This window comes from Epinephelus fuscoguttatus, linkage group LG18 (assembly GCF_011397635.1).
Source record: "Epinephelus fuscoguttatus linkage group LG18, E.fuscoguttatus.final_Chr_v1".
Classification (NCBI taxonomy): Eukaryota; Metazoa; Chordata; class Actinopteri; order Perciformes; family Serranidae; genus Epinephelus; species Epinephelus fuscoguttatus.
The window spans coordinates 13,272,607-13,294,731 of NC_064769.1; the positions used below are offsets into that span (position 1 = coordinate 13,272,607).

At 41.0% G+C, this 22,125-nt stretch overlaps 1 protein-coding gene across 1 annotated transcript in view; it reads left to right on the top strand.

The window, feature by feature from the left end:
* pcsk5a (proprotein convertase subtilisin/kexin type 5a) overlaps positions 1-22,125 on the top strand; it is a 41,928-nt gene that overhangs the window by 11,220 nt on the left and 8,583 nt on the right. Inside the window, exons 9-30 of the mRNA XM_049559936.1 lie at positions 1,527-1,627; positions 1,735-1,838; positions 2,225-2,345; positions 2,604-2,792; positions 5,479-5,615; positions 5,746-5,868; positions 6,075-6,177; positions 6,454-6,644; positions 6,889-6,973; positions 7,406-7,509; positions 7,645-7,783; positions 7,989-8,104; positions 8,488-8,590; positions 10,489-10,625; positions 12,363-12,563; positions 12,726-12,794; positions 12,956-12,998; positions 13,184-13,326; positions 15,175-15,375; positions 19,275-19,358; positions 19,500-19,698; positions 20,500-20,714. Of these exons, the coding sequence (XP_049415893.1) occupies positions 1,527-1,627; positions 1,735-1,838; positions 2,225-2,345; positions 2,604-2,792; positions 5,479-5,615; positions 5,746-5,868; positions 6,075-6,177; positions 6,454-6,644; positions 6,889-6,973; positions 7,406-7,509; positions 7,645-7,783; positions 7,989-8,104; positions 8,488-8,590; positions 10,489-10,625; positions 12,363-12,563; positions 12,726-12,794; positions 12,956-12,998; positions 13,184-13,326; positions 15,175-15,375; positions 19,275-19,358; positions 19,500-19,698; positions 20,500-20,714 (2,908 nt within the window). The remainder of the gene's footprint in view (positions 1-1,526; positions 1,628-1,734; positions 1,839-2,224; positions 2,346-2,603; positions 2,793-5,478; positions 5,616-5,745; positions 5,869-6,074; positions 6,178-6,453; positions 6,645-6,888; positions 6,974-7,405; positions 7,510-7,644; positions 7,784-7,988; positions 8,105-8,487; positions 8,591-10,488; positions 10,626-12,362; positions 12,564-12,725; positions 12,795-12,955; positions 12,999-13,183; positions 13,327-15,174; positions 15,376-19,274; positions 19,359-19,499; positions 19,699-20,499; positions 20,715-22,125) is intronic.

Consider the following 22,125-nt stretch of genomic DNA (forward strand, 5'->3'; position numbering starts at 1 on the left):
TTAATATCGAAAAGAGCTTATGCTCAGTACCAATAAAGACTGTTCTCTTTTTAGATCTACCCTTGAAGAATATTCAGATGGGTGTGTGGACAAAAATGACATTAAAAATTTGGAAAACTATACAAGTATTCTTTAATTTACCAAAGAAACTATCTACCGTATCTGAGTTAGGATATCTGGGGGACTTTATACCATCTCAAAGCGATATGGGTTTCAAAAACTGGTATCAATATGGTCTTAGGTATCTACACCAAATGTTTTCTAAAGGGGATCTTAAATCTTTTGAACAACTGAGACATGATTTTAAACTTCACAAACTAATTTTTATAGATACCTGCAATTGAGACATTTTCTAACAACACATCAAGAATATGAAAAAGTTAAAAACCCCTCTCAGCTTGAGTTGTTTCTCCAGGAAATACAATCAAATCACAATATTAAACGAGTAATTTCCAAAGTATATACTATATTTTCATCCATGGACCCAAATAATACTTTGCATATTAAAGATAAATGGGAGATCGAATTTGGTGCAATTATCCCAATTGAAACTTGGACACAGGGGTGTGAGGAAGCACATTCAGTGACCAGTTCTAATATTTGGAGAGAGTTTAGGTGGAAAATTATAACAAGGTATTTCCGAACCCCACATATAATAGCTAAATGGAATCAAACAGGATCAGATAAATGTTGGAGGCAATGTGGACAGCACATAGGAAACCATACTCATATAATGTGGTCATGTCCAAAACTAGAGGACTATTGGAAGGAGGTTTTTGATGCTTTAAAAGAAATTTTTCATCATGAAATACCTAAAGATCCCATGGTGGTTCTCCTAGGTATAATACCAGAAGGGGTTACTGGCCGAAATAATGTATATTTGTTACAAATCCTACTAGCCGCGGCCATTAAGTGTATTACATTTAGGTGGTTGAAAACTGAACCCCCTTCATATAATGATTGGATTTTGAAGGTATATGAAATCTATGAAAGGGAAAAAATCACCTATGCTGTTCGACTTCAAAAAGAAAAATTTTTAAAGAGATGGATGCCTGTGTTGCCTTTGATATTGCAGTGATGTATTCCTGAGGTTTGATTTACTGATTCATGGATTTATGATTCACTCATTTTGGATACGGTATTTGGTATTCTCCCCCCCCCCCCTTTTTTTTTTTTTTTTTTTCTAAAGGGAGGAGGGTGGGGGAGAGAGGAAGAAAAAGAAAAAAAGGGACATTTCAAATGAAAGGACTGATGAAGGGGAAAATGTGATGATTGTGGCAAGTTACTGGTGTATGTCTGTTGGTTGTTTAAATAAAAAATAAGTTAAAAAAAAAAAAATAAGAACATGGAAAATTAAGATTGAGCAGTATAATAAAATATTTGATGATAGACATGTGTAATGTCTAGTGGTATACTATTGTATCTCTCAACCCAAATGTCTACTCCATTAAAGCCATTGAGCAAAGAAGAAAAGCACAGTTCTGTGTAAAGGCAGGTGAATACTGTTGAATCGGTGTCTTCGACAGGTAACATTGGGTCCACAGCAGAGCTGCAGTCGGGCTAAATCCGAGACCTCGCTCTCCTCCTCAGTGGCTGCAGGCGTCATCGCTCTCACTCTGAACGCCAAGTAAGCAGCTCTCCCACACACACAAAATCCATACATGCAGGCACTGTTTAATAGGTTTGGTCGGGTGATGAGAGTAAAATGTTTTTCTCTGTTTGACCTTTCCTCAGCCCTTTACTAACCTGGAGGGATGTGCAGCACATTATTGTACGAACCTCAAAATCTCATCATCTTCTTGCTCCTGACTGGCTCGTTAATGGAGCCGGATACAAAGGTATTCTCATTGGACTTCTAAATTTCTAACTCTAACTAGTTTTTTTTTATTTCAGTATTTGCAAGTAGTTTGGAGAAAATGAATAATTACATGATGTCTTTTGAATCCAATCTTCTCAAAACTTATAATAAAGAAGATGAGCAAAGATAAGTTTAGCTTGATAAGCATATTTTGGTAAATGTTCTCTCAGCTCTTTTTAGGGAAACTATCAAACAGTGAGCGTACAAACTAATGAGATACTGTGAGCAGAACAGTAATAAACGCCTACAAAGTCCCAGGAGTGCGTGATGTTTTTTTATAAGCAACAGCTCCTTTTATGCCCCAGCTAATGTGGTATATGTGTGTGTGTCTGTGTGCGTGTGTGTGTGTGTGTGTCTCTCTCTCAGTGAGCCACCTGTACGGCTTCGGCCTGCTGGATGCTGAGAGTATGGTGAAGGAGGCCGAGCATTGGAAACAAGTCCCCTCACAGCATGAGTGTGTGGAGGAGGCTTCCATCCAGCTGAGCAGGTATCACACCGACTGCACTGCGAGACATCTTCGCTTTGAGTCAGGGCTTCCCTTGATTCCTCCCCTTTTATCACGCTTTATCTATTTCTGTCTCACTTCTCACATGGATTTCTCTCACATTGATTCGCACACATTACTTTTTTCCCTTCTTCTTTACTGTGCCTTTCCTTGTGACTGTGCTCCTTGTTTTCAACCTCCTCTCATCTCTGCCACTCACTATATGTCTTTATTCTTTTCCTGTCTCGCTTCTCATGACAGAACTATTCATCCCGGCTCGCCACTGACGACTGCGTATGAGAGCACAGGCTGCTCCAGCAAGCCCCTGCAGCACGTTGTTTATGTGGAGCATGTCGTTGTCCGTGTTACCATCACTCACAGTCGTCGCGGCGACCTTTCCATTACGCTCACGTCACCTTCAGGCACCGTGTCGCAGCTGCTGGCTAACAGGTAACTAAGAGCGATGCTCAATCACGGACAGAATGTGTGGAAAATATAACCACCCTCTCCCTATAGCTGCACCACATGGTTTCCACTTACAGCAATCTATGAAAACATTGTTGTTTAAAGCAGAGCATATAACAGTTTAAGGCAGAGAATAATAAAACTTCACAGTACTAAGTTCCTCAGCTTGGCACCTTGTCCCATTAGGGGAAAAGCATTTGGATTTTGGCAACTGGCATCTGCCAGATACCAGTTGCCAAACTCCAATTGTTTTTTTTACTACCCAGATACTATCTGGGCAAGTTACTGGCAGATTAAATTTCTGGCAATTTTCACCTTCATGCATTTCTTACTGTTGGCAAACTGCTATCCCAAAAATACAGCATATAGCAACAAGGTGGATTTAAGTGTTAAACTCATTATTTAAAGAACATGGGGAGGATAAATATGTACATTTGCTGGGAAGATTTTGCAGCTTAAAGAGACCACCAGATTTGGACGTACGTTGTGACGTATGACGTGTGCGTATGAATCAGTGCAGCTCGAGTTGACTGCCTGAACTAGCTCGCAGGCGTTGCTCCATAAGTGGTAATAGTGGAAACAGTAGAAGCTGGTTGTTACAGTAGCAGCAATAGTAATAGTATTAGCAGCAGCAGTAGTAGAACAATTAGTTGTAGCAGTTGTAGCAGTATTAGCAGCGGCAGTTGCAGTAGTATTAGTAGCATTAGCAGTGGTAGTAATGGCACTGGTGGTAATGGTAGCAACGTTAGTAGTAGTAGTATTAGCAGCAGCAGTATAGTTAGTTGTAGCAGTAGTAGTTGCAGTAGTATTAGCAGCGGCACTTGTAGTAGTGGAAGGAGTATTAGCAGTAGTAGTAAAACTAGTAGTGGTAGTATTAGCAGCAGTTGTAGTACTAATAGTACTAATAGTACTACAACTGCTTAACTGCTTAACATCAGTTGTAGTAGTATTAGCATTAGTAGTAGTAGTAGCACCAGTGGTAATGGTAGCAGCATTAATAATAGTATTACCAGTAGTAGTAGTAGTAGTGGTAGAGCTAGCAGTTATAGTATGAGCAGCAGTAGTAATGTAAGTATATAGTACTAGTCCATACCCATTGGTAGCTTTGTCACCTTCTACCTATGCCAATCCTCAATGCCTCTGTGCAGTTTCACATAGATTGACCACATCAGTGAAAAACGTGGGACAGACAGACAGAATGACTGACTGACAGAATGACACACTGACAGTTTCCGTGATTATGTACAGCATACATACCATGACTTAGTGATACCAAAAATTTGAAAAAAACAACATTTGGCCACAGGGGGAGCCACAGCAATCGGTCGCATTTTAGACATTTTTAAGCATTTTTCTGTTGTTACAGCGCCACCCAGTTGCCAATTAGAGTTAAATCTCTCCAGTCACCTTGAGGCGTCCTGTTCTACATATCTACCAAGTTTAGTAAAAATCAATATGGCGGTTAGGCCTAGATAAGAAATTAGTTCTCTAGCGCCCCCATTTTGTTTGTTCGGGTCAATAATGGAGGGGTCCCCTCAGATTATGTGTGGCCATATGCCTACAAAGTTGCGTGCTGATCGGTGAAACCCTTGAGATGTTATACACCTTTATGTGATGAGCCACGCCCTCTGCAATATTCATTGCCTTATAGAAGCTCAGTTTTAGTAAGTTTTCCAACTTTTGCCAAGAGGGAACTTTAGATATTGGTCCCTAGATTATGTTCACCGAGTTTCATGCAGATCGGTCAAACTTCCTAGGAAGAGATCGATTTTAAGTATTTTTCAAAAAATTCAAAATGGCGGAAAATCTATATAACCGGAAGTTATGGGTTGTTGAGGCAGATTTGTTCCTCATGAGGAGAGGCATCTCTGTGCAAAGTTTCATGTCCCTATGACATACGGGGCATGAGATATGCCCATTCAAAGTTTGCAATTTCGATCGGTTGCTATAGCGCCCCCCTTTGGCCAATTGATGTAATTTTGCTTCATTCACAGTGAGGAGAAAAACGTGGAACAGACACACCCACAGACAGAGTTTTCATCATTATATATACTAAGATATACACTGAACAAAAATATAAACGCAACACTTTTGTTTTTGCTACCATTTTTCATGATGTGAACTCAAAGATCTAAAATATTTTCTATACATACAAAAGACCATTTCCCTCAAATATTGTTAACAATCTGTCTAAATCTGTGTTAGTGAGCACTTCTCCTTTGCCGAGATAATCCAGCCAAAGGCACACCTGTGCAATATTCATGCTGTCTAATCAGCATCTTGATATGCCACACCTGTGAGGTGGGATGGATTATCTCGGCAAAGTGCTCACTAACACAGATTTAGACAGATTGTTAACAATATTTGAGGGAAATGGTCTTTTGTGTGTTTTATATTTTTGTTCAGTGTAGTAAGATATATTATACAAGTATATATTAACAGCAGCAGTTGTAGTAGTAGCAGTGCTAATATTAGCAGCAGTATGGGTAGTAGAATTAGTAGTAGTAGTTTAACCAGTAGTTGTGTAACTTGTAGTTGTAGTATTAGCAACAGTAGAACTAGTTGTAGTGGTGGTAGTATTAGCAGCAGTAGTAGTAGTAGTAGTAGTAGTAGTACAGCAGCAGTAATAACAGTGGTAGTGTCATCATGATTATGTAATGTTTTGGTTTAGGCCTCTTGACGACTCCGCCGAGGGATTTCAGAACTGGGGATTCATGACAACTCACAGTTGGGGGGAGTCGGCAGCCGGGAGATGGACTTTGAAAATCCAGGATACTTCCTCTCAGAAGAGAGACAACACTGAACTAGGTCTGCTCTTCCTCTTTGTAACATCACAGTATTATGAAACATACATTAAAGTACAGCTAAAATACAGTGCAGGCCTCCTGGGACAAGCCTCTTATCTTTCCTCTCTTCCTGTTTCTCTGTTGTTTCATAGGGACGCTAAAGGAGTGGTCCCTGGTGATTTATGGTACCGCAGAGCAGCCGTATCCCAGGCATCGTGAGCGAGCCCGATCGGCTGGGATGGCGATGGATAGTGATGTCACTGAAGAATACAGTGGTGAGTCATGTGCTCAGCCCATATTAAGCTGCCCCTTACTCTAGCTCAGACCTCTCAGACAGCAACTAAATGCACTCTAATGCAGATCTACAGTTTCTGTCAGTTCAGGTAGTTTTTTATGTTTTTATGGCTCTACCAGCAAAGTGAATAACTTCTCTGTTGTTGCCATGGTGGTGCAGTGACTTTGTGAGTATTTGCCCTTCCAGGACCCTGCGACCCAGAATGCAGTGACGATGGTTGTGAGGGGCCCAGCCCGCAGCAGTGTGTCACGTGTTTACACTTTTTTCTCAAGTTCAAGAACAACACAAGGTTAGCATGATTACACAGTACACTTAGTGGATCCAGAATGCAGTGTACAGTATATGTTTGATACTGTTGCTGCAGAGCATATGGATCGCACATACTGCAGATTAAAATAATCAGCTGTTATTTAGTCCAAATGTTTATATATTGTGCCAAAATCTTAACACAAAAAGTGACCTCATCATGATGGCAAAAAATGGACGCAGACTGTCTCCACTCCCACACATTTAGAGAGTCACACCTCTTGTCCTCTATGTGCTTTGGTCCGTGTCGGTCCAATAGGATGTGTGTATCAGAGTGTCCCAGGGGATTCTGGGGCGACCGCCGGCGTTGTAAGAGGTGCTTCTCCTCCTGCGAGAGCTGCACCGGGAGCCGCAGTGACCAGTGCACTTCCTGTCAACCTGGTCATCACCTGACTGAAGGGACCAGTACCTGCACAGCCACCTGCGGGGATAACTACTACCTCGACCACGGTTGGATTTCTGGCCTTAAACGTGCTTTTATAAATTATGTGTGGTCACATTTTGTAATTATACTTAACAATACAGAAAGAATATCCCCCAGTGAACCATGGAGGGAGCCATGGCTTACAGAGCAGCTGCATATGAGACTGCTAATGAATAGTCAGTTGATGTAACTGCAGTTGAGGGCTGTGTGAGTAAGATTGATTAATCGCTCGGATGTGTATTCCATGTGTATTGTTTGATTTCCCCACAGATGCAAATATGTGCAAGAAGTGCAGTGAAAACTGCTTGAAGTGCACCTCCTACAGCATCTGCACAGAATGCAAACCAGACACAAGGTGAGACAAATTCTCCGATGATGCTTGAATTAACTGCTCGGTAAACACTGCTCCTTCACATCCAGCCGCTGAGAATACTGATTGTCCCTGTGCAACCACCCTCTGCAGCATCATAACAATTAGGAAAAAGAGCCACAGTGTTTTTACGTCACAAGCATGTGTTATCATTTGCCTATAATGAAAAATGCCTCTTAATTTCCATTTTGAAATATCGGCACAAGAAAACAAAACATCCTTGTCAAATTCACCATATTGCTGGGTTAGAAGTTTCCGGAATACTGTGTTCACTGACTCAGTTCACCAAGTACATGTGGTGGTGTGCTGTGGGTTGGAAAACTGAGTCCACAGTCTAAAGGCAATGAGTCATCTTCTTGGTGTCACATGATTGGTTGTGTGTGTCACGGTGCCACATGCTCTCTCCGCCCTCTCAAGTCTGCAGGGGAATCGGTGCCAGCGGAGCTGCGCAGCGGGATTCTACCCGGACAAGGAGGACGGCACATGCAAGCCCTGTCACAAGGCCTGCGCTACCTGTGCAGGTGAGAGCACAGGTCAAAGGTCATGAACTGTATGAAAACTTTCATTAAACACATGGCAGCAGGCTGTTTGCAGCACTCCTTTGTGACTTTTGTCCATTTAAGAGCATATTTTGTTTCTGCCTCATGTGACATCAGGTGCAGGTGTTGCGGCGTGCACCCGTTGTGCAGAAGGCTACTTGACGGAGGAGTGGAGGTGTGTGTTCTCCTGCAGTGCTGGCTTCTACGCCACCGAACCAAACCCAGAGATAGCTGATGGGCACAGGATATGTAGGAGGTGAGCTCACTGGTGTGTGTTCAGGTGTGGGTGGTTTGTTTATCTGCTGATGGCAGGCCTTATTCTGGTGGTTGGCTGCTGTGTGTGTGTTTGTAGTTGTGTGCCTGTATGGATAGAGTTTTATTCCCCCTTTTGTGTGTTTTTCGTGGTCAGTACGCGTGTGTTTGTGTGCGCATGTGTTCAGTCTCTGTGCTCTCCTCCTCAGGTGTGACGCCAGCTGTCTCACCTGTGTGGGGCAGAGCCGGGGGAACTGCAGCAGCTGTTCCAGCGGTCACAGCCTGGAGGAGGGAGTGTGCGTTGTTAACACTGTGTGCACAGAGGGTCAGTCAACCATCTTCTTGCTCTATTACATGTTGGCACACCGCTGCTAGATAAATATAAAGCGACCTCAACCGATGAAGTTCTCTAACTTCTTTAACTTCTCAAATACAACTCTTTCTTTTAACTGAATTAATATCAAACATACCCAACAGCTGCATAGGTATGATGGCAGTATATAGGCTGTTTTATGGGCTCTTTATCTCTATATATGTATACATTTACAACGTGATACAGTATGTATCATCGTTAGTCAGCCGGGTTTATCTTGAAAAATGTATAGTGTGGAGATGTTCTGTATATGTGGCTTGCATCCTGTGGTATCTATGCCTCAGGTGGTTATTCATTTCTGAGTCAGCGTCGTTCTCTTGCTGCATGTCTATCAGGAGAGTACCAGGACAGTAATGGAAAGTGCCACGCGTGTGATGCAACGTGTCTGAAGTGCACAGGGCCGCAAAAAGAAGACTGCATCAGCTGTGTTTCTTCACGGTGAGTTGGTCTTGACTTTTTAGATTCAGGGTCAGAGGGGAAATTGATACATCCCACTGTTTTCTCTGAGGAAAAAATGATGCTTCACCATGATGAAGAGGGACAAATAATACACCGATGTATTCTTACAGTCAAAGCCTGTAAGCTTCTGACCAATTCTATATAGATGAAAATGAATTGTGCATGTTATTAAAGGGACAGTTCACCCCAAAATCAGTAATACATATTTTTCCTCTTAGCTGTAGTGCTTTTTATGTCTCCATGGTGGCAATAGCCATGACTGGAGGCATTATGTTTTCAGGTTGTCCGTCCCACCCCTGTGAGCATGATATCTCAGGAACGCCTCAAGGGACTTGGCTCAAATGTGCACTTGGAATCAATGATAAACTGATTAGATTTTGGTGATCGATAAACTGATTAGATTTTGGTGGTGATAGGTCAAGGTCACTGTGACCTGTGAATGGCCTGTTTCATTCTCATGAACACAATATCTCAAGAACGCCTTGAGGGAATTTCTTTTAAAGTTGGCACAAAGGTTGACTCAGACTCGAGGATGAACTGATTAGATTTTGGTGGTCAAGAATCAAAGGTCAAGGTCGCTGTGACCATGCATCCATCTCATTCTCGTGAATGCGATATCTCAGAAATAGCATAAGGGATTTTTTTCAAATTTCACACAAATGTCCACTTGGACTCAATGATGAACTAACCAGTTTTTGGTGGTCAAAGGTAAAGTCTGTGTAACCTTATCTATCTCATTTTTGTAAATGCAATATCTTAAGAACACTGTGAGGGAATGCATTCAAATTTGACACAAATGTCCACTTGGACTGAGGAATACACTGATTGGATGTTTGTGGTCAAAGGTCAAGGTCAGTGTTACCTCGCAAAATTTGTTTTTGGCCTTAACTCAAGAATTCATACGCTAATTATGACAAAACTTCACAGAAATGTCTAATAGGATGAAATAATGAGATTTTTTATCCAAAAGGTCAACTTCACTGTGACATCATAATGTTCTGCATCATTTTCTGACCATTATTCAGCGTTATAACTGGGCACCAGAAGGGGAGGCATTTGGTCAGACACTTAATTGGTGACACAAATCTTGGGTGCCCACCTTGAAACTGTGCTGATTGTATAGATCTTCTTTGCTGTCATTTTCACAGACATCGATGTAAACTGTAAGAGAAACTTGACTGTTGTGCAGAGGCTTACAACCGCAGGGTGGTAATTATAAATGTCAATCTAGATTGTTTTGGTGTGAGTCGCCAAGTCTTGGAGATGTCTGCCTTCTCTCAAATATAATGGAACTAGATGGCACTTGGTTTGTGGTGCTCAAAGAGCCAAAAAATACATTTGAAAAACTCAACAGCAATGTCTCTTTCCAGCAATCATATTATTGTTGATGTTTCATTGATAGACAATTCATTGATGAATTGGGAAAAAATAATCTGCAGATTAATTGATTGGACTGAATATGAAAAAACAAAATGTGCCATTTATGGTCTGTTGTTTTCTCCATAATTTGTCAGAAGAAAATTGAACCAATGAAAAATGTACAGCAAAGAACAGTTGCTGTATACAGTGTTAGGGATAGGTTAGTGTTGTTCATATATTACTCATCATCAGATCAATTGGTTCAGAAATTTGAACTTCAAACAATTATCATCAGTGCCTAAAAATCCTCATTGCCTCCTAGTTTAACCAACCGTGCTCACCCCTCCCTCTGTTCTCACTGTGTCAACACACTCAGCTTCATCTGTGTAACTCTGCCATATGTTGCATGCTGGGATCGAAATGAGTTCAGCTCATTTGCATAGACATAATTCATATCTGTTGATTTTGTGGTGTTGCAGCTGAAAAACTGGTTTCAGTGTTGTTGTTTTTGGCTGCAGGGCTCTAGATGAGGGCCACTGTGTGGTGGAGTGTGCCAAGGGCAAGTACCAATCAGGTGGCCAGTGCCACCTGTGTGACCACACCTGTGCCACCTGTGTGGATGCCGGGCCTGCCAACTGTACCAGCTGTGACACTGGTGAGGACTGAAAAAGTAAATTTTGCTGTGTGTGTGTGTGTGTGTGTGTGTGTGTGTGTGTGTGTGTGTGTGTGTGTGTGACATACAATGGACTGATTAATTTATCATGGTGTCCTGTTAGGTGTCCTAATTCCACATATTGCTGATCATGTTCATCTGTTGCTTCCATGGGAAACTGGAAATAGTAATTTTCCCCCTCACTGCAGTCACTGTAATGGTCTCAGAATCACTCAGTACAATAATGTATATACATGCACACAAAGCAGATCATCCTAAAAGATAAAATTCTACATACATGTACACTTCCTTTACCAAAAAGGTAAGTTTGGTATTGTTCAACCTGGACCGGATTTTCTAAGTGACTGATTGTAACGACAGTTTTGAAATTGGTCCAGTATTAAACAAGAGGGCTGCAGTCAGCAGGGCATTTGTGCACTGTCAATTTACATCCAATGAAAGTGCCACTGACAGGTCAGGCTCAGATTATTATTCTAAGTGTCTTTCAACATTATGGAAAGTATCCCTACAGAGATAGACCTTTTTTGTCAAAAACTAAGATGCTTTTGTTGAACCAGAAACAGCCCCAAACTTGCCATAGCCAAACCCACCAGACTCAATTTATATAAACAGTAATTGGAGTTTGGTGAATTTTGCATTAGCAATGGCTGGACTGTGTCTGGTTAAACAAAAAGGATCTTATTTTTTAACAAAAAGGTCCATCTCAGTAGTGATCTTTTCTGTCATGTTGACAGACACTTCGATAACAATCTGAGCCTGTCAGTGACAAAAACACTTTTTTTGGATGTACATTGATGGTGCGAGTAGTAACATTTCAGCCTGTCTTGCCGCTGTTGGCTGCATCAAAACTAGGTTGTTGTTGTTTTTTTGTACCACCTTGGTCACGGTTCCAAGTGAACTGAGCCGAGTTAAGATACTACAGACCACTGACTGGTCAGAAAGAGTTGTCATTAGAATCGCCACTTGTGTGATATGGTGTCCCATAAAAACCCTCCTTTTTAAAATAGCCACAAGCTGATAGAGCTGAAAAGAACTTCAGAGTCAGGTGTGTTCATCACTACAGGTGGCCCCTTTTACATTACACATAGTTATTTAATGCATTGTTAATACAGAGGGATTGATCAGAGCAGATTTAACTACAGTGTACAAGGTAACATTCAGAAAACTAAAACATATTATTTCCCATGTGGCTACATGATGAGCTCAATGTTTTGTGCATTGTTCTAAGCCAAAAGAGTAAAATGGTTGTTTTTAACTTCAAACTTAAAGGTCCAGTGTGTTGGATTTAGTGGCATCTAAATGTAGTGCAGTTGCAAAACTGAAACTTCCATTGTGTACCAAGCGTGTAGGAGAATTATGGTGACTGACACAAAAACACTAATGGCCCTGTCTAGAGCCAGAGCTTAATTTATCTGTCCTGGGCTAATGAAGAAACAACATGGCGGACTCAGTGGAAGGGGACCTGTTCCATATGTAAATATAAACGGCTCATTCTAAGGTAATGGAAAACAACGATTCTTACTTTCAGGTGTTCATAAATTAATGAAAACATTGCTATGAACATTGCATACCATTTCTGCTTATAGATGCCCCCAACTTCTACACACTGGACCTGTGTATTTTAGTACCTTGACACCATAATCCAAATTGAACTGGCTTTGGAAAATCAAATGCATTCATAACCAGAAAGTTCAACATACACCATGATTCTTCCTCCAGATAAGTTTGGACTGGAGCGTTACCTGCATAAAGGCCAGTGTCTGGATGCCTGTCCCGAGGCCTTTTACCACACCAAGGAGAGGAGCTGTGAGCCCTGTTCGGACCACTGCTGGCTCTGCACAAGCCCCACCCACTGCCTCAAGTGCAACTCCTCATACTACATCTCTGATGGAGTGTGTGCGAAGCTGGAGTGTGGAGAAGGTAAACAAGGTCACAGTGTTATTTATGAGCTGGTTGTCTTATATCTGTCATGCATTGTCAAAAATGACCTTGAAAAGCATCATCTTACATCTGTCCCTTTGCTCTTTCACCCTCTTTTCTCTCCTTGTATCTTTCTTTCACACTCTCTTTTTTTTGTCTCAGGGGAGGTGGAGGATCCAGATTACAATGACTGCATGGCCTGTGAGGAGGGCTGCAGGAAGTGTGTCTTGTGTAAGTGATGGTGCCATAGCTGTAATAAGTTTTCCCCAAATGAACGCTGCCTACAGTAGACAAAGCTCTCCTCCTCAGTGTGTTCCCGACCATGTTCAAGGGTTTCTCCTGGTAGTTCCTGTTTAAAAAGAGAGCTGAGTTTTTTTGTCTGCTTTCAACAGATAACCCCAGGCATTGCCTTTCCTGCACTGAGGGCTTTTACAAGTAAGGCTGTGTGCCTCACTGTCGCCATGTGTGATCTCGCCTCTCTGCCTCTCAGTTCACTGCTATACTAGAATGAAAAGGCCCCTTTTTGCTCTGAGAGTGGAGTGGATTTGTGTGTGTGTGTGTGTGTGTGTGTGTGTGTGTAAGGTAAAACCGCAGGTATAGACTGCTGTTTGTGTTATCAGTTTTCAGGATGGCTGCTACAAAAACTGCCCGGCTAAGACGTATGGCGTGGAACAGGAGATGACCTGTGTTCCATGTGATGACAACTGTGTGAGCTGTGATGAACATGAGTGCTACTGGTGTGAGACAGACCTCTTCTTATCAGGTAGGACTGCCCCACATGGTCAAGACATAAAGGCATGATGCATTATTATTATTAAAGGGGTGGAGGAAGTACTCAGTTCTTTCACTTTAAAACTATCAGTACTGCAGCATAAAGATACTCCACTACAAGTCTTGAAAATGTCACTTAAAATATGAATGTTATACTATTATATATTATATGTTGGATTGTTATTACTGATGCTGATACTGATGTTTAAAGCTGGGGTAAGCAGATTAATTTTGGCGTCACTGGGCAAAAATCTCATAATATACTTTAAGCATATTTTATTTCAAGTGGTCTGAGAGAAGCTACACCTCTGCTCCTCCTCCTGGCTCTGTTTCAGGCTCTAGAAAATCTAGCCCATGACGGGAGACTTTGGCCAATCAGAGGTCATTTTCAGACAGCAGCTGTCAATCAGTCAGCAGTGATTGCTCTTCTCGTGAACTGCGGTCAAACAGGGCATCTGAACCAATATCCTGTGACTGTATTGCTTGTTTCTCACTTCGAATGTTTTCAGAAACATATTTTAGTGTACTGTTTAGCTGTAAAATGAGAACGTTGGTCTGGCTGGTGTGTGGTGCTTGTTTTTCACTCTACTGCTTTGAACATGGTGGCCTGGTCACAAACTTTGTCATTTTACAGCTAAACAGTACACTAAAATATGTTTCTGAAAACATTTGAGGTGAGCAAAAGGCAATGCACTAACAGAAACATGATTTATATTTTATATGGCTGCCTAGTTTGACAGTTTGACTGCAGTTTATTAGCAGTGACTGACATGATTGACGTCTTGGCTCTGATTGGGTGTTTTTTTTATTCTTGCAAATGCCATTAGGAGCAATACAAGGAGACGTAGGAGCATGATTTTTTCAAAGATTATCTGCCTTATGTAGTACTGTCAGGACATAGTGACATTTATGAAAACTAAAAAATATTTGCATATAAAGGCACCCACTGTAGCTTCAAGTGGTATTTCTTCCTCTCATAGATGGTTTTTAATTGTTTGAATTACTTTGGGGTTGCTTACTCTAAAACAGTGCATCATATTTTATAAGATAGTCTCATGTTTTGTCTGTAAAATTTTAAATCTGTAAGTAACCAGTAACTGTAGCTTTCAGATAAATGTAGTGGAGTAAAAAGTGCATTATTTCCCTTTGAAATGGAGTGCATTAAGTCTAAAGTTGCAGAAAATGGACACAGAAATTTGTACTTAAGTGTAGCACTTAAGTAAATGTGCTTTGTTACATTTCACCACTGGGAAGTGGTGCAATTTAAAATTTTACTAAAAGTAAAAATAGATATTATTGAGTAGCGTAAGTGATTAGCATGCACACAGGCTGCTTACTGATACTATGAATATAGTATAATTGTTTTATTAAAACTTATGCTTAGCTTGTAAGCAGTATTAAAACGTTACAGCAGATCAAGCTAATTTTACCTACTTCTGTTACTTCTTTGTCAGGTAATTTAGCGAATCACAACCACACAAAATGATCATACATTTTCAAATATTAATCTTATAAAGAGACTAGTAACTGTAGCCAGGGCCACATTAACATTCTAGCAAAAGAAAAGTTGTCGTTCCTAAATCTACCTGTTTAAGTTAGTATGAGATGTTTTGATTACACATTTTTTTTAAGAACATGCACCATGTAAGCATGATGTCAACTGGTCAGGTATTAAAACTGGATTTTGACAAAGGACCTGTAAATAAACTTTGATGTGTGAAATTATTGGAGTTCCCATTTAAGTAAAGTTAAAGTACCTCAAATAGTGAACTTGCCCAGCTAAGCGTCATACATACAATATTGTTTTAAAAAAAACAGAGAAACGTCTACTTTTTCCCAGAGGGGAGTTGTGTTTCAGTGTGTCCCGATGGTTACTATGGCGACGAAGACACCAATGACTGTGAGGAGTGTCACTCAGACTGTGTGACATGTGACGGCCCGGAGGACGACGACTGTCTGTCGTGTGAGGAAGGGAAGACGCTCGAAAACGGAGAGTGTGTGTCTGACCATGAGGTCTGTCCCATTAAGACCTTTCGCAGCGGTGAGACTAATACTTATGTATTCCACTAATCCAACTGTCTGCTCATAATGAATCAGGGATTTGGGCACTTTCACAGGGGCAGAAAAGAAATCTTGGAGGGTAATTGGTCTGTGTGCCACCGTCCCTGAACCCCGCACCAACTTAAGTACTCGAAACAGGCAGAAGTACTGAACGTCGGCCAGATACGGACTTTGAAATAATTGATTGTATATGCTGAACATTTAGTTCCCCCCAAGAATTAGTTGAGCAGACCTTAAAACAACATATGGTAATTAGTGCGAGGCAAGACATCTTAATTATAGGAACTAAAGTAATTCTGAGAAAAGTACATACCATTTTAACAAAGGTCGAAAATGAACACACATAAGTAAAGTTATTCTTAAACTTTTAATCTTAGCAACTACAAAACCTGAGATTAAAGTCTCAAACCTTCACACAAAATCTGGAAAAGCACAATGTTGCAGGATGCTGTGAGGCTTTTGTGTAATTGCCGCTTGATTTAGATAGTGAAGAGTGGGTTTAAGTGCTAATCTCAGTTGGTTTTTTTCCCTAAATGCTGCTTTTGGGAGACATTTGGGGAAACATGCTTTCTTGCTGAAAGTTAGATGAAAGGATTCATACCACTCTCATGTCTCTACCTTTAATTTGAAGCTACAGCATGAAGGCAATTATCTTAGCTTAGCACAGATCAAAAGCATCAGGGAAAAGCTAGCCTGGCTCTGTCCAAAGCTAAAGGTTGCCGGGCAAGTTGGTGACGAGACTCATGGAAGTCACTGGGGCCTGCCAAGAAATATTCATAAAGCCTCCAGTAAAACAACTCTCTGTAAGTAAATATTTAAAGGTATACTATGCAAACAAACAATATTTAGAGGTATGCAAAAGTAATCCCTCTCAGTCGTCCCTTACAACCTACTAGAAGTATATGGCAGTGTATTCATCTGCAGAAACTGGGCTCTCTGCCTCTATTTTCTCATGGACACTGTGTCCAGGACATTCCTGGACACACCATACAGTATGTTAAAAAGTACAACAAGAAATAGACACAAAATAGGACGAGATTGAATAAAAGAGATATACAGTGCCCTCCAAAAGTATTGGAACAGTGAGTCCAATTCGTTTACTTCTGTTGTAGACTGAAAACATTTGGGTTTGACATCAAAAGATGAATATGAGACAAGAGATCAACATTTCAGCTTTTATTTCCAGGTATTTACATCTGGATCTGATACACAACTTAGAAGATAGCATTATTTGTAATGGAACACAAAATTTTTAGGTGAGCAAAAGTATTGGAACATATAAACTTAAAATAGATTAAAGTGAATGAGACTTAATATTTAGTTGCAAATCCTTTGCTTTCAATAACTGCATCAAGCCTGTGACCCATTGACATCACCAAACTTTTGCATTCTTCTTTTGTGATGCTTTTCCAGGCTTTCACCGCAGCCTCTTTCAGTTGTTGTTTGTTTTGGGGGGTTACTCCCTTCAGTCTCCTCTTCAGCAGGTAAAATGCATGCTCTATTGGGTTAAAGTCTGGAGACTGACTTGGCCAGTCTAAAACCTTCCACTTCTTGCCCCTGATGAACTCCTTTGTTGTTTTGGCAGTGTGTTTTGGGTCGTTATCTTGCTGCATGATGAAGGATCTCCCAATCAGTTTGGTTGCATCTTTCTTTAAATTAGCAGACAAAATGTTTCTGTAGACTTCTGAGTTCATTTTGCTGCTACCATCATGTGTTACATCATCAATGAAGATGAAAGAGCCCGTCCCAGAAGAAGCCATGCAAGCCCAAGCCATGACATTACCTCCACTGTGTTTCACAGATGAGCTTGTATGTTTGGGATCATGAGCAGATCCTTTCTTTCTCCAAACTTTCGCCTTTCTGTCATCAGTTAATCTTTGTCTCATCAGTCCATCAAACTTTTTCCCAGAATTTTTGAGGCTCATCTCTGTACCTTTTGGCAAATTCCAGCCTGGCCTTCCTATTCTTCTTGCTAATGAGTGGTTTGCATCTTCTGGTGTAGCCTCTGTACTTTTGTTCATGAAGTCTTCTGCGAGCAGTAGATTGTGATACCTTCACTCCTGCCCTCTGGAGGTTGTTGCTGATGTCACTAACAATTGTTTTAGGGTCTTTCTTTACAGCTCTCACAATGTTTCTGTCATCAACTGCTGATGTTTTCCTTGGTCTACCTGTTCGACGTCTGTTGCTTAGTACACCAGTGGTTTCTTTCTTCTTCAGGACATTCCAAATGGTTGTACTGGCTGTGGCCAATGTTTGTGCAATGGCTCTGATTGATTGTCCATCTTCTCTCAGATTCACAATTGCTTCTTTTTCACCCATAGACAGCTCTCTGGTTTTCATGTTGGTTCCACCTCTAAATGCAGTCTGCACAGGCAAAATCTATCGTACCCAATCTGAAACTGAGCTCAGACATTCAGTGCTATTTATTGTTTGAATAATCAATGTAATTGGGAGACACCTGGGCAACAAAACACACCTGTCAGTGACATGTTCCAATACTTTTGCTCTCATGAAAAATGGGTGGGTTCAAACAAAAGGTGCTATCTTCTAAGTTGTGTATCAGATCCAGATGTAAATACCTGGAAATAAAAGCTGAAATGTTGATCTCTTGTCTCATATTCATCTTTTGATGTCAAACCCAAATATTTTCAGTCTACAACAAAAATAAAGGAATTGGCCTCACCGTTCCAATACTTTTGGAGGGCACTGTAATGCGTCATTAAGCACAATTTTAAACTTTGGTCGGAGCCAGACAAACTTTTTTCCCCTGCTTCCGGTCTTTATGCTAAGATAAGCTAAGCTAGGCTAACCTTCGTATTTAGCGTACAAACTTAAGAGTGGTATCAATGTTCTCGTCTAGCTCATGACACAAAAGCTGATCAGAGTATTTCAATATAATATCATAATATCAAACTATAGTCTGTATAAATTAGACAACTAGAAATATTGCTACAGCATATCTTGTATATCTTACAGCAACTGCTGTTATAGGTGCCTTATAGGTCACTAAGAAAATAGCCATCTGACTGTTGGGGCTCCATTTGTTAACCAGGACAATGATTTGTGTTGGGAATGTTACTTTTGAGATGTAATAGGTTACAGATTACTAGTTACCCTCTTGAAAATGTCATGAGTAAAGTAACTATTTTAATGACTCCATCAAAGTAATGTAACTTAATATATTTGATTGCTTTTTGGTTACTTATGTGACTGGTTACAGTTACATTACACACTAACGTGTAAATGTTTCTTCAGGTTTAACATCAAGCATTTCAATGTTGATATAATTTCACTCCAGGTAATTAGGCTGTGCACTGTACAGTAAATTTAGAGGCCTTTCCTGATTTTAGAGGCAAAATATTGTTGAATTTTCAGCACTGAAAGGCATTGTTGTCTAATGACATGGACACCCGACTTGGTGTGGTTGGCTGGTTGCAGGAATGGCAGACTCCTGTTGCTCATAGCAATGCAGCCAAATTAATGGAGCCTGTCTGGATGTAGAGACATCCCACCCTTTATGGTGTCGCACTCAAAAACAACAATGCTGACCGGTGGTGTTTGGAAATATGCCAAAAGAAGGAGTTCCAGGGCAGTAAAAATATGCAAAGCTACAGGATTAATGTTTTATTTTACACATAAGCTTATAACTAAACCCCTTTTTAAACCCCAACATTATTATTACTATTACTAACTGTAATTTGATTGCATGATTTTTTCTCATTAACCTTAACTGATTACAGTTTCTTTTAATTGCTAAGTTGTTTACATCACGTTGTTAAATGTAACTAGTTACTCCCCAACACTTTGTACTATGGTGGTCCCATAGCAGAGCCAGTGGTAAGTGGTTCTGTCATGTTCACAGCGTTGTTTCCCCCCCAGATGACGGAGCATGTGAGGACTGCCACCCATCCTGTGAGTCCTGCTCTGGAGAAGAGAAGAACCAGTGTACAAGCTGTGCCAAAGGTCTGTCAGTCACTTTCTTAGATGAGTTGTGTGTATGTTTTCTGATCTGCAACAGCAGTTTCGTATTTTCATGGTTACACCACATCATAGCCAGCTATTTTACGGCGCAGTGGTAATGTTTACTCTTTCTTCCTCCTCCAGGGCGGTTTCTGACCACACAGCAAACATGTGTGTCGAAGTGTCCGGGGGGTTTCTTTGCCAGCCGGCTGAGTGGTGCATGTGAGGCCTGCCCTCCAGGCTGCTTGCAGTGTGTGGACGCTCGGCACTGCACCCGCTGTCAGAGCACTCGTAAAGCTCAGTTGTTCCTGCAGGGCGGACAGTGTGTCCAACAGTGTGTCAGGTCAGGGGTCTGTCCTATCAGTATAAATGTATTTACATGCTTTTTACATAGTAGGACGTGAGTGTGCTTCAGCTCTATGCGGAAATTGATTACTCTCCGTTTGGAGATACTGTGGGGATTTAACCCTGCTGGCAGAATCATGTGGAAATGACAGTGTTTGAACATCAGGCCAGATGTCTGAAGCATGAAGAGCCAAACATAAAATGTCAGGAGACGTATTTCCTGGCCGTGATTTTGACATTTCCTATTTGATGTTAATGTGCCAGTAAATTTGACATCCTTGAGTTTGAAAGAATATCTCGTCCTTGCTGAAGAGATCCTTGAAGCTCCATTAGCACTGAGATGACCATTTCAACTTTTTGGCCATGAGGGCTTTATTTTTTTACTTTTACTGTCAACTACCAAGCTGCTTTTTTTAGCAATACTTAAGTACTACATGATAGTCTGGATGAATTATTAGTTGTCCTCTCCGGACTGAAGTGGAGCAGTCCTCATGCTGATCCCAGCAGCAGTGCACACATTCATGATGGTATATTTAATATAAAAATATCTGCAGCTTATATACGTATGCAGTACATCCAGCTTGACACATACTAACAAGGAAAACATAATTAATTTACAGGAGACTTAATACAACGTTTTTACTTGCCACAATCTCAAGTAGGATTTTGAAAATGTGTTTAGTGATTTGTCCATGCAGCCTGATTCAGCTGATATGGACAAGGATACAAAAGCATACATGCACTATAAATCTCGTGTCTGTCCATTTGTGTCTTCTCATGTCTTTTTGGCTCCTCACAGGGGTTATCCTGCGGGCCAGGTGTGTCGTAGCTGCGCGGCAGGCTGTGCGTCCTGTGGGAGGAACGCCACCCACTGCCTCAGCTGTGAAGAGCCTCTCCTCCTACACAAGCACCAGTGTGTGGAGGAGTGTCCTCCAGCGCACACTGAACGGGACAGGGAGTGCCAACACTGCCCCTCAGCCTGCCAGGAGTGCAACCCACTCGGACAGTGCATAGGTACTGAAACACAATGCAAACTGGAACAGATTCAGCTGTTAGAGCTCATTCAGTCTCACCCAAAATGTGCTTTTAACTTTCTACAGTTGTCTTTGGGTAGTGTTATCATTAGCAGCAACTTTATTTTTAACCACAGTGGCGACATGTCTCCAGAGATGGAACTGAAATATCTCTTACAACTGTTGGACGGATTGCCATGAAATTTATGACTCGTGTATCCTAATGAGATTGATGATCCCCTGACATTTCCTTTAGCACCACCATTAAGATGACATTTTCATTTTTTAAGTGAAAAATAAGAAACTATTGGATTGATTCATTCATTTATCAATGTCTGTCATATGATTAATTATTACCTCCGCCAGATGTAAGCCTGGAAGGCATTACATGCTCGGTCGTATGTGTTTTTGTGTGTCTGTCTGTCTGTCTGCAGCAATCATGCATACTACTGGACCCATCAGCCTAATATTTTTGTTTGCATTAATGACTGTTTGCTCAAGGACCTCGCGTGGTTGCAGTTATTTACAATTTTTGAAAAACCTGTTTTATTGACTTTCTCATACTGTCATTGGCTGCTGACTCCCACTCCTCTAAACCGGTTGGTGGGAGCCACAAACTCACATAGCAAAAGGCCTTTCCAGCAATTGTTAGTCTAAAATCAGGCCTTACCTAGTCTGTTGCAGGCCACATTTTGGCCTTTGTCTTGGCTCAAAAACTGACATCCATAGAAAAGTCCAATCTCATTTTGAATCCGAGCATCTGCAGATTAATTCCATACCTGATTTGTTATGGTACACTTTAGTTAGGCACGACATGAGATGAATAAATCCTAGTTTTTGTCATCTCTGTTGTCATCTTTACTGCAATGCCAAGTTTATATTTCTGCAGCTGTGTGCCCATGCATTCTGTGTGGGCTGGTGCAGGTACCTCTTGGTCACACCAGACATATATAGTACTGCAGTGTATTGTAAATAGCATGTGATGTTACACATGGGTGTATCAAACTTCTGTGGCATCTGTGGTGCCTGGTACATAGTCACATTTTTAAGGAAGTGCACGGCACATCTCTGCAGCTCTCTGCGAGGCACATCTCTGTGGAAGTTTTATGCAGATAAGAGAGATGAGAGTCACCTCTTCTTATCTGCATATTGTCTTCCCTTTGTTACACTACTGTTAGGATACACACTAGACACACACTCTGCCCTGCACTCTATTGAGTATACTTTTCTAGTTATACCTGTAATAACTGGTGATCTCTAAACTGTTGCTGAAGCATCATCAACACTACTTTTACAATACTTTGGTTTATGAGAAAATACCCGCAGACTATATATTCCCATCAGCCTCAGCTGTACTCTGTAATTAGAGATTGTTAGCTTGCTTACACGCTCATTTAGGATGGTAAACATGA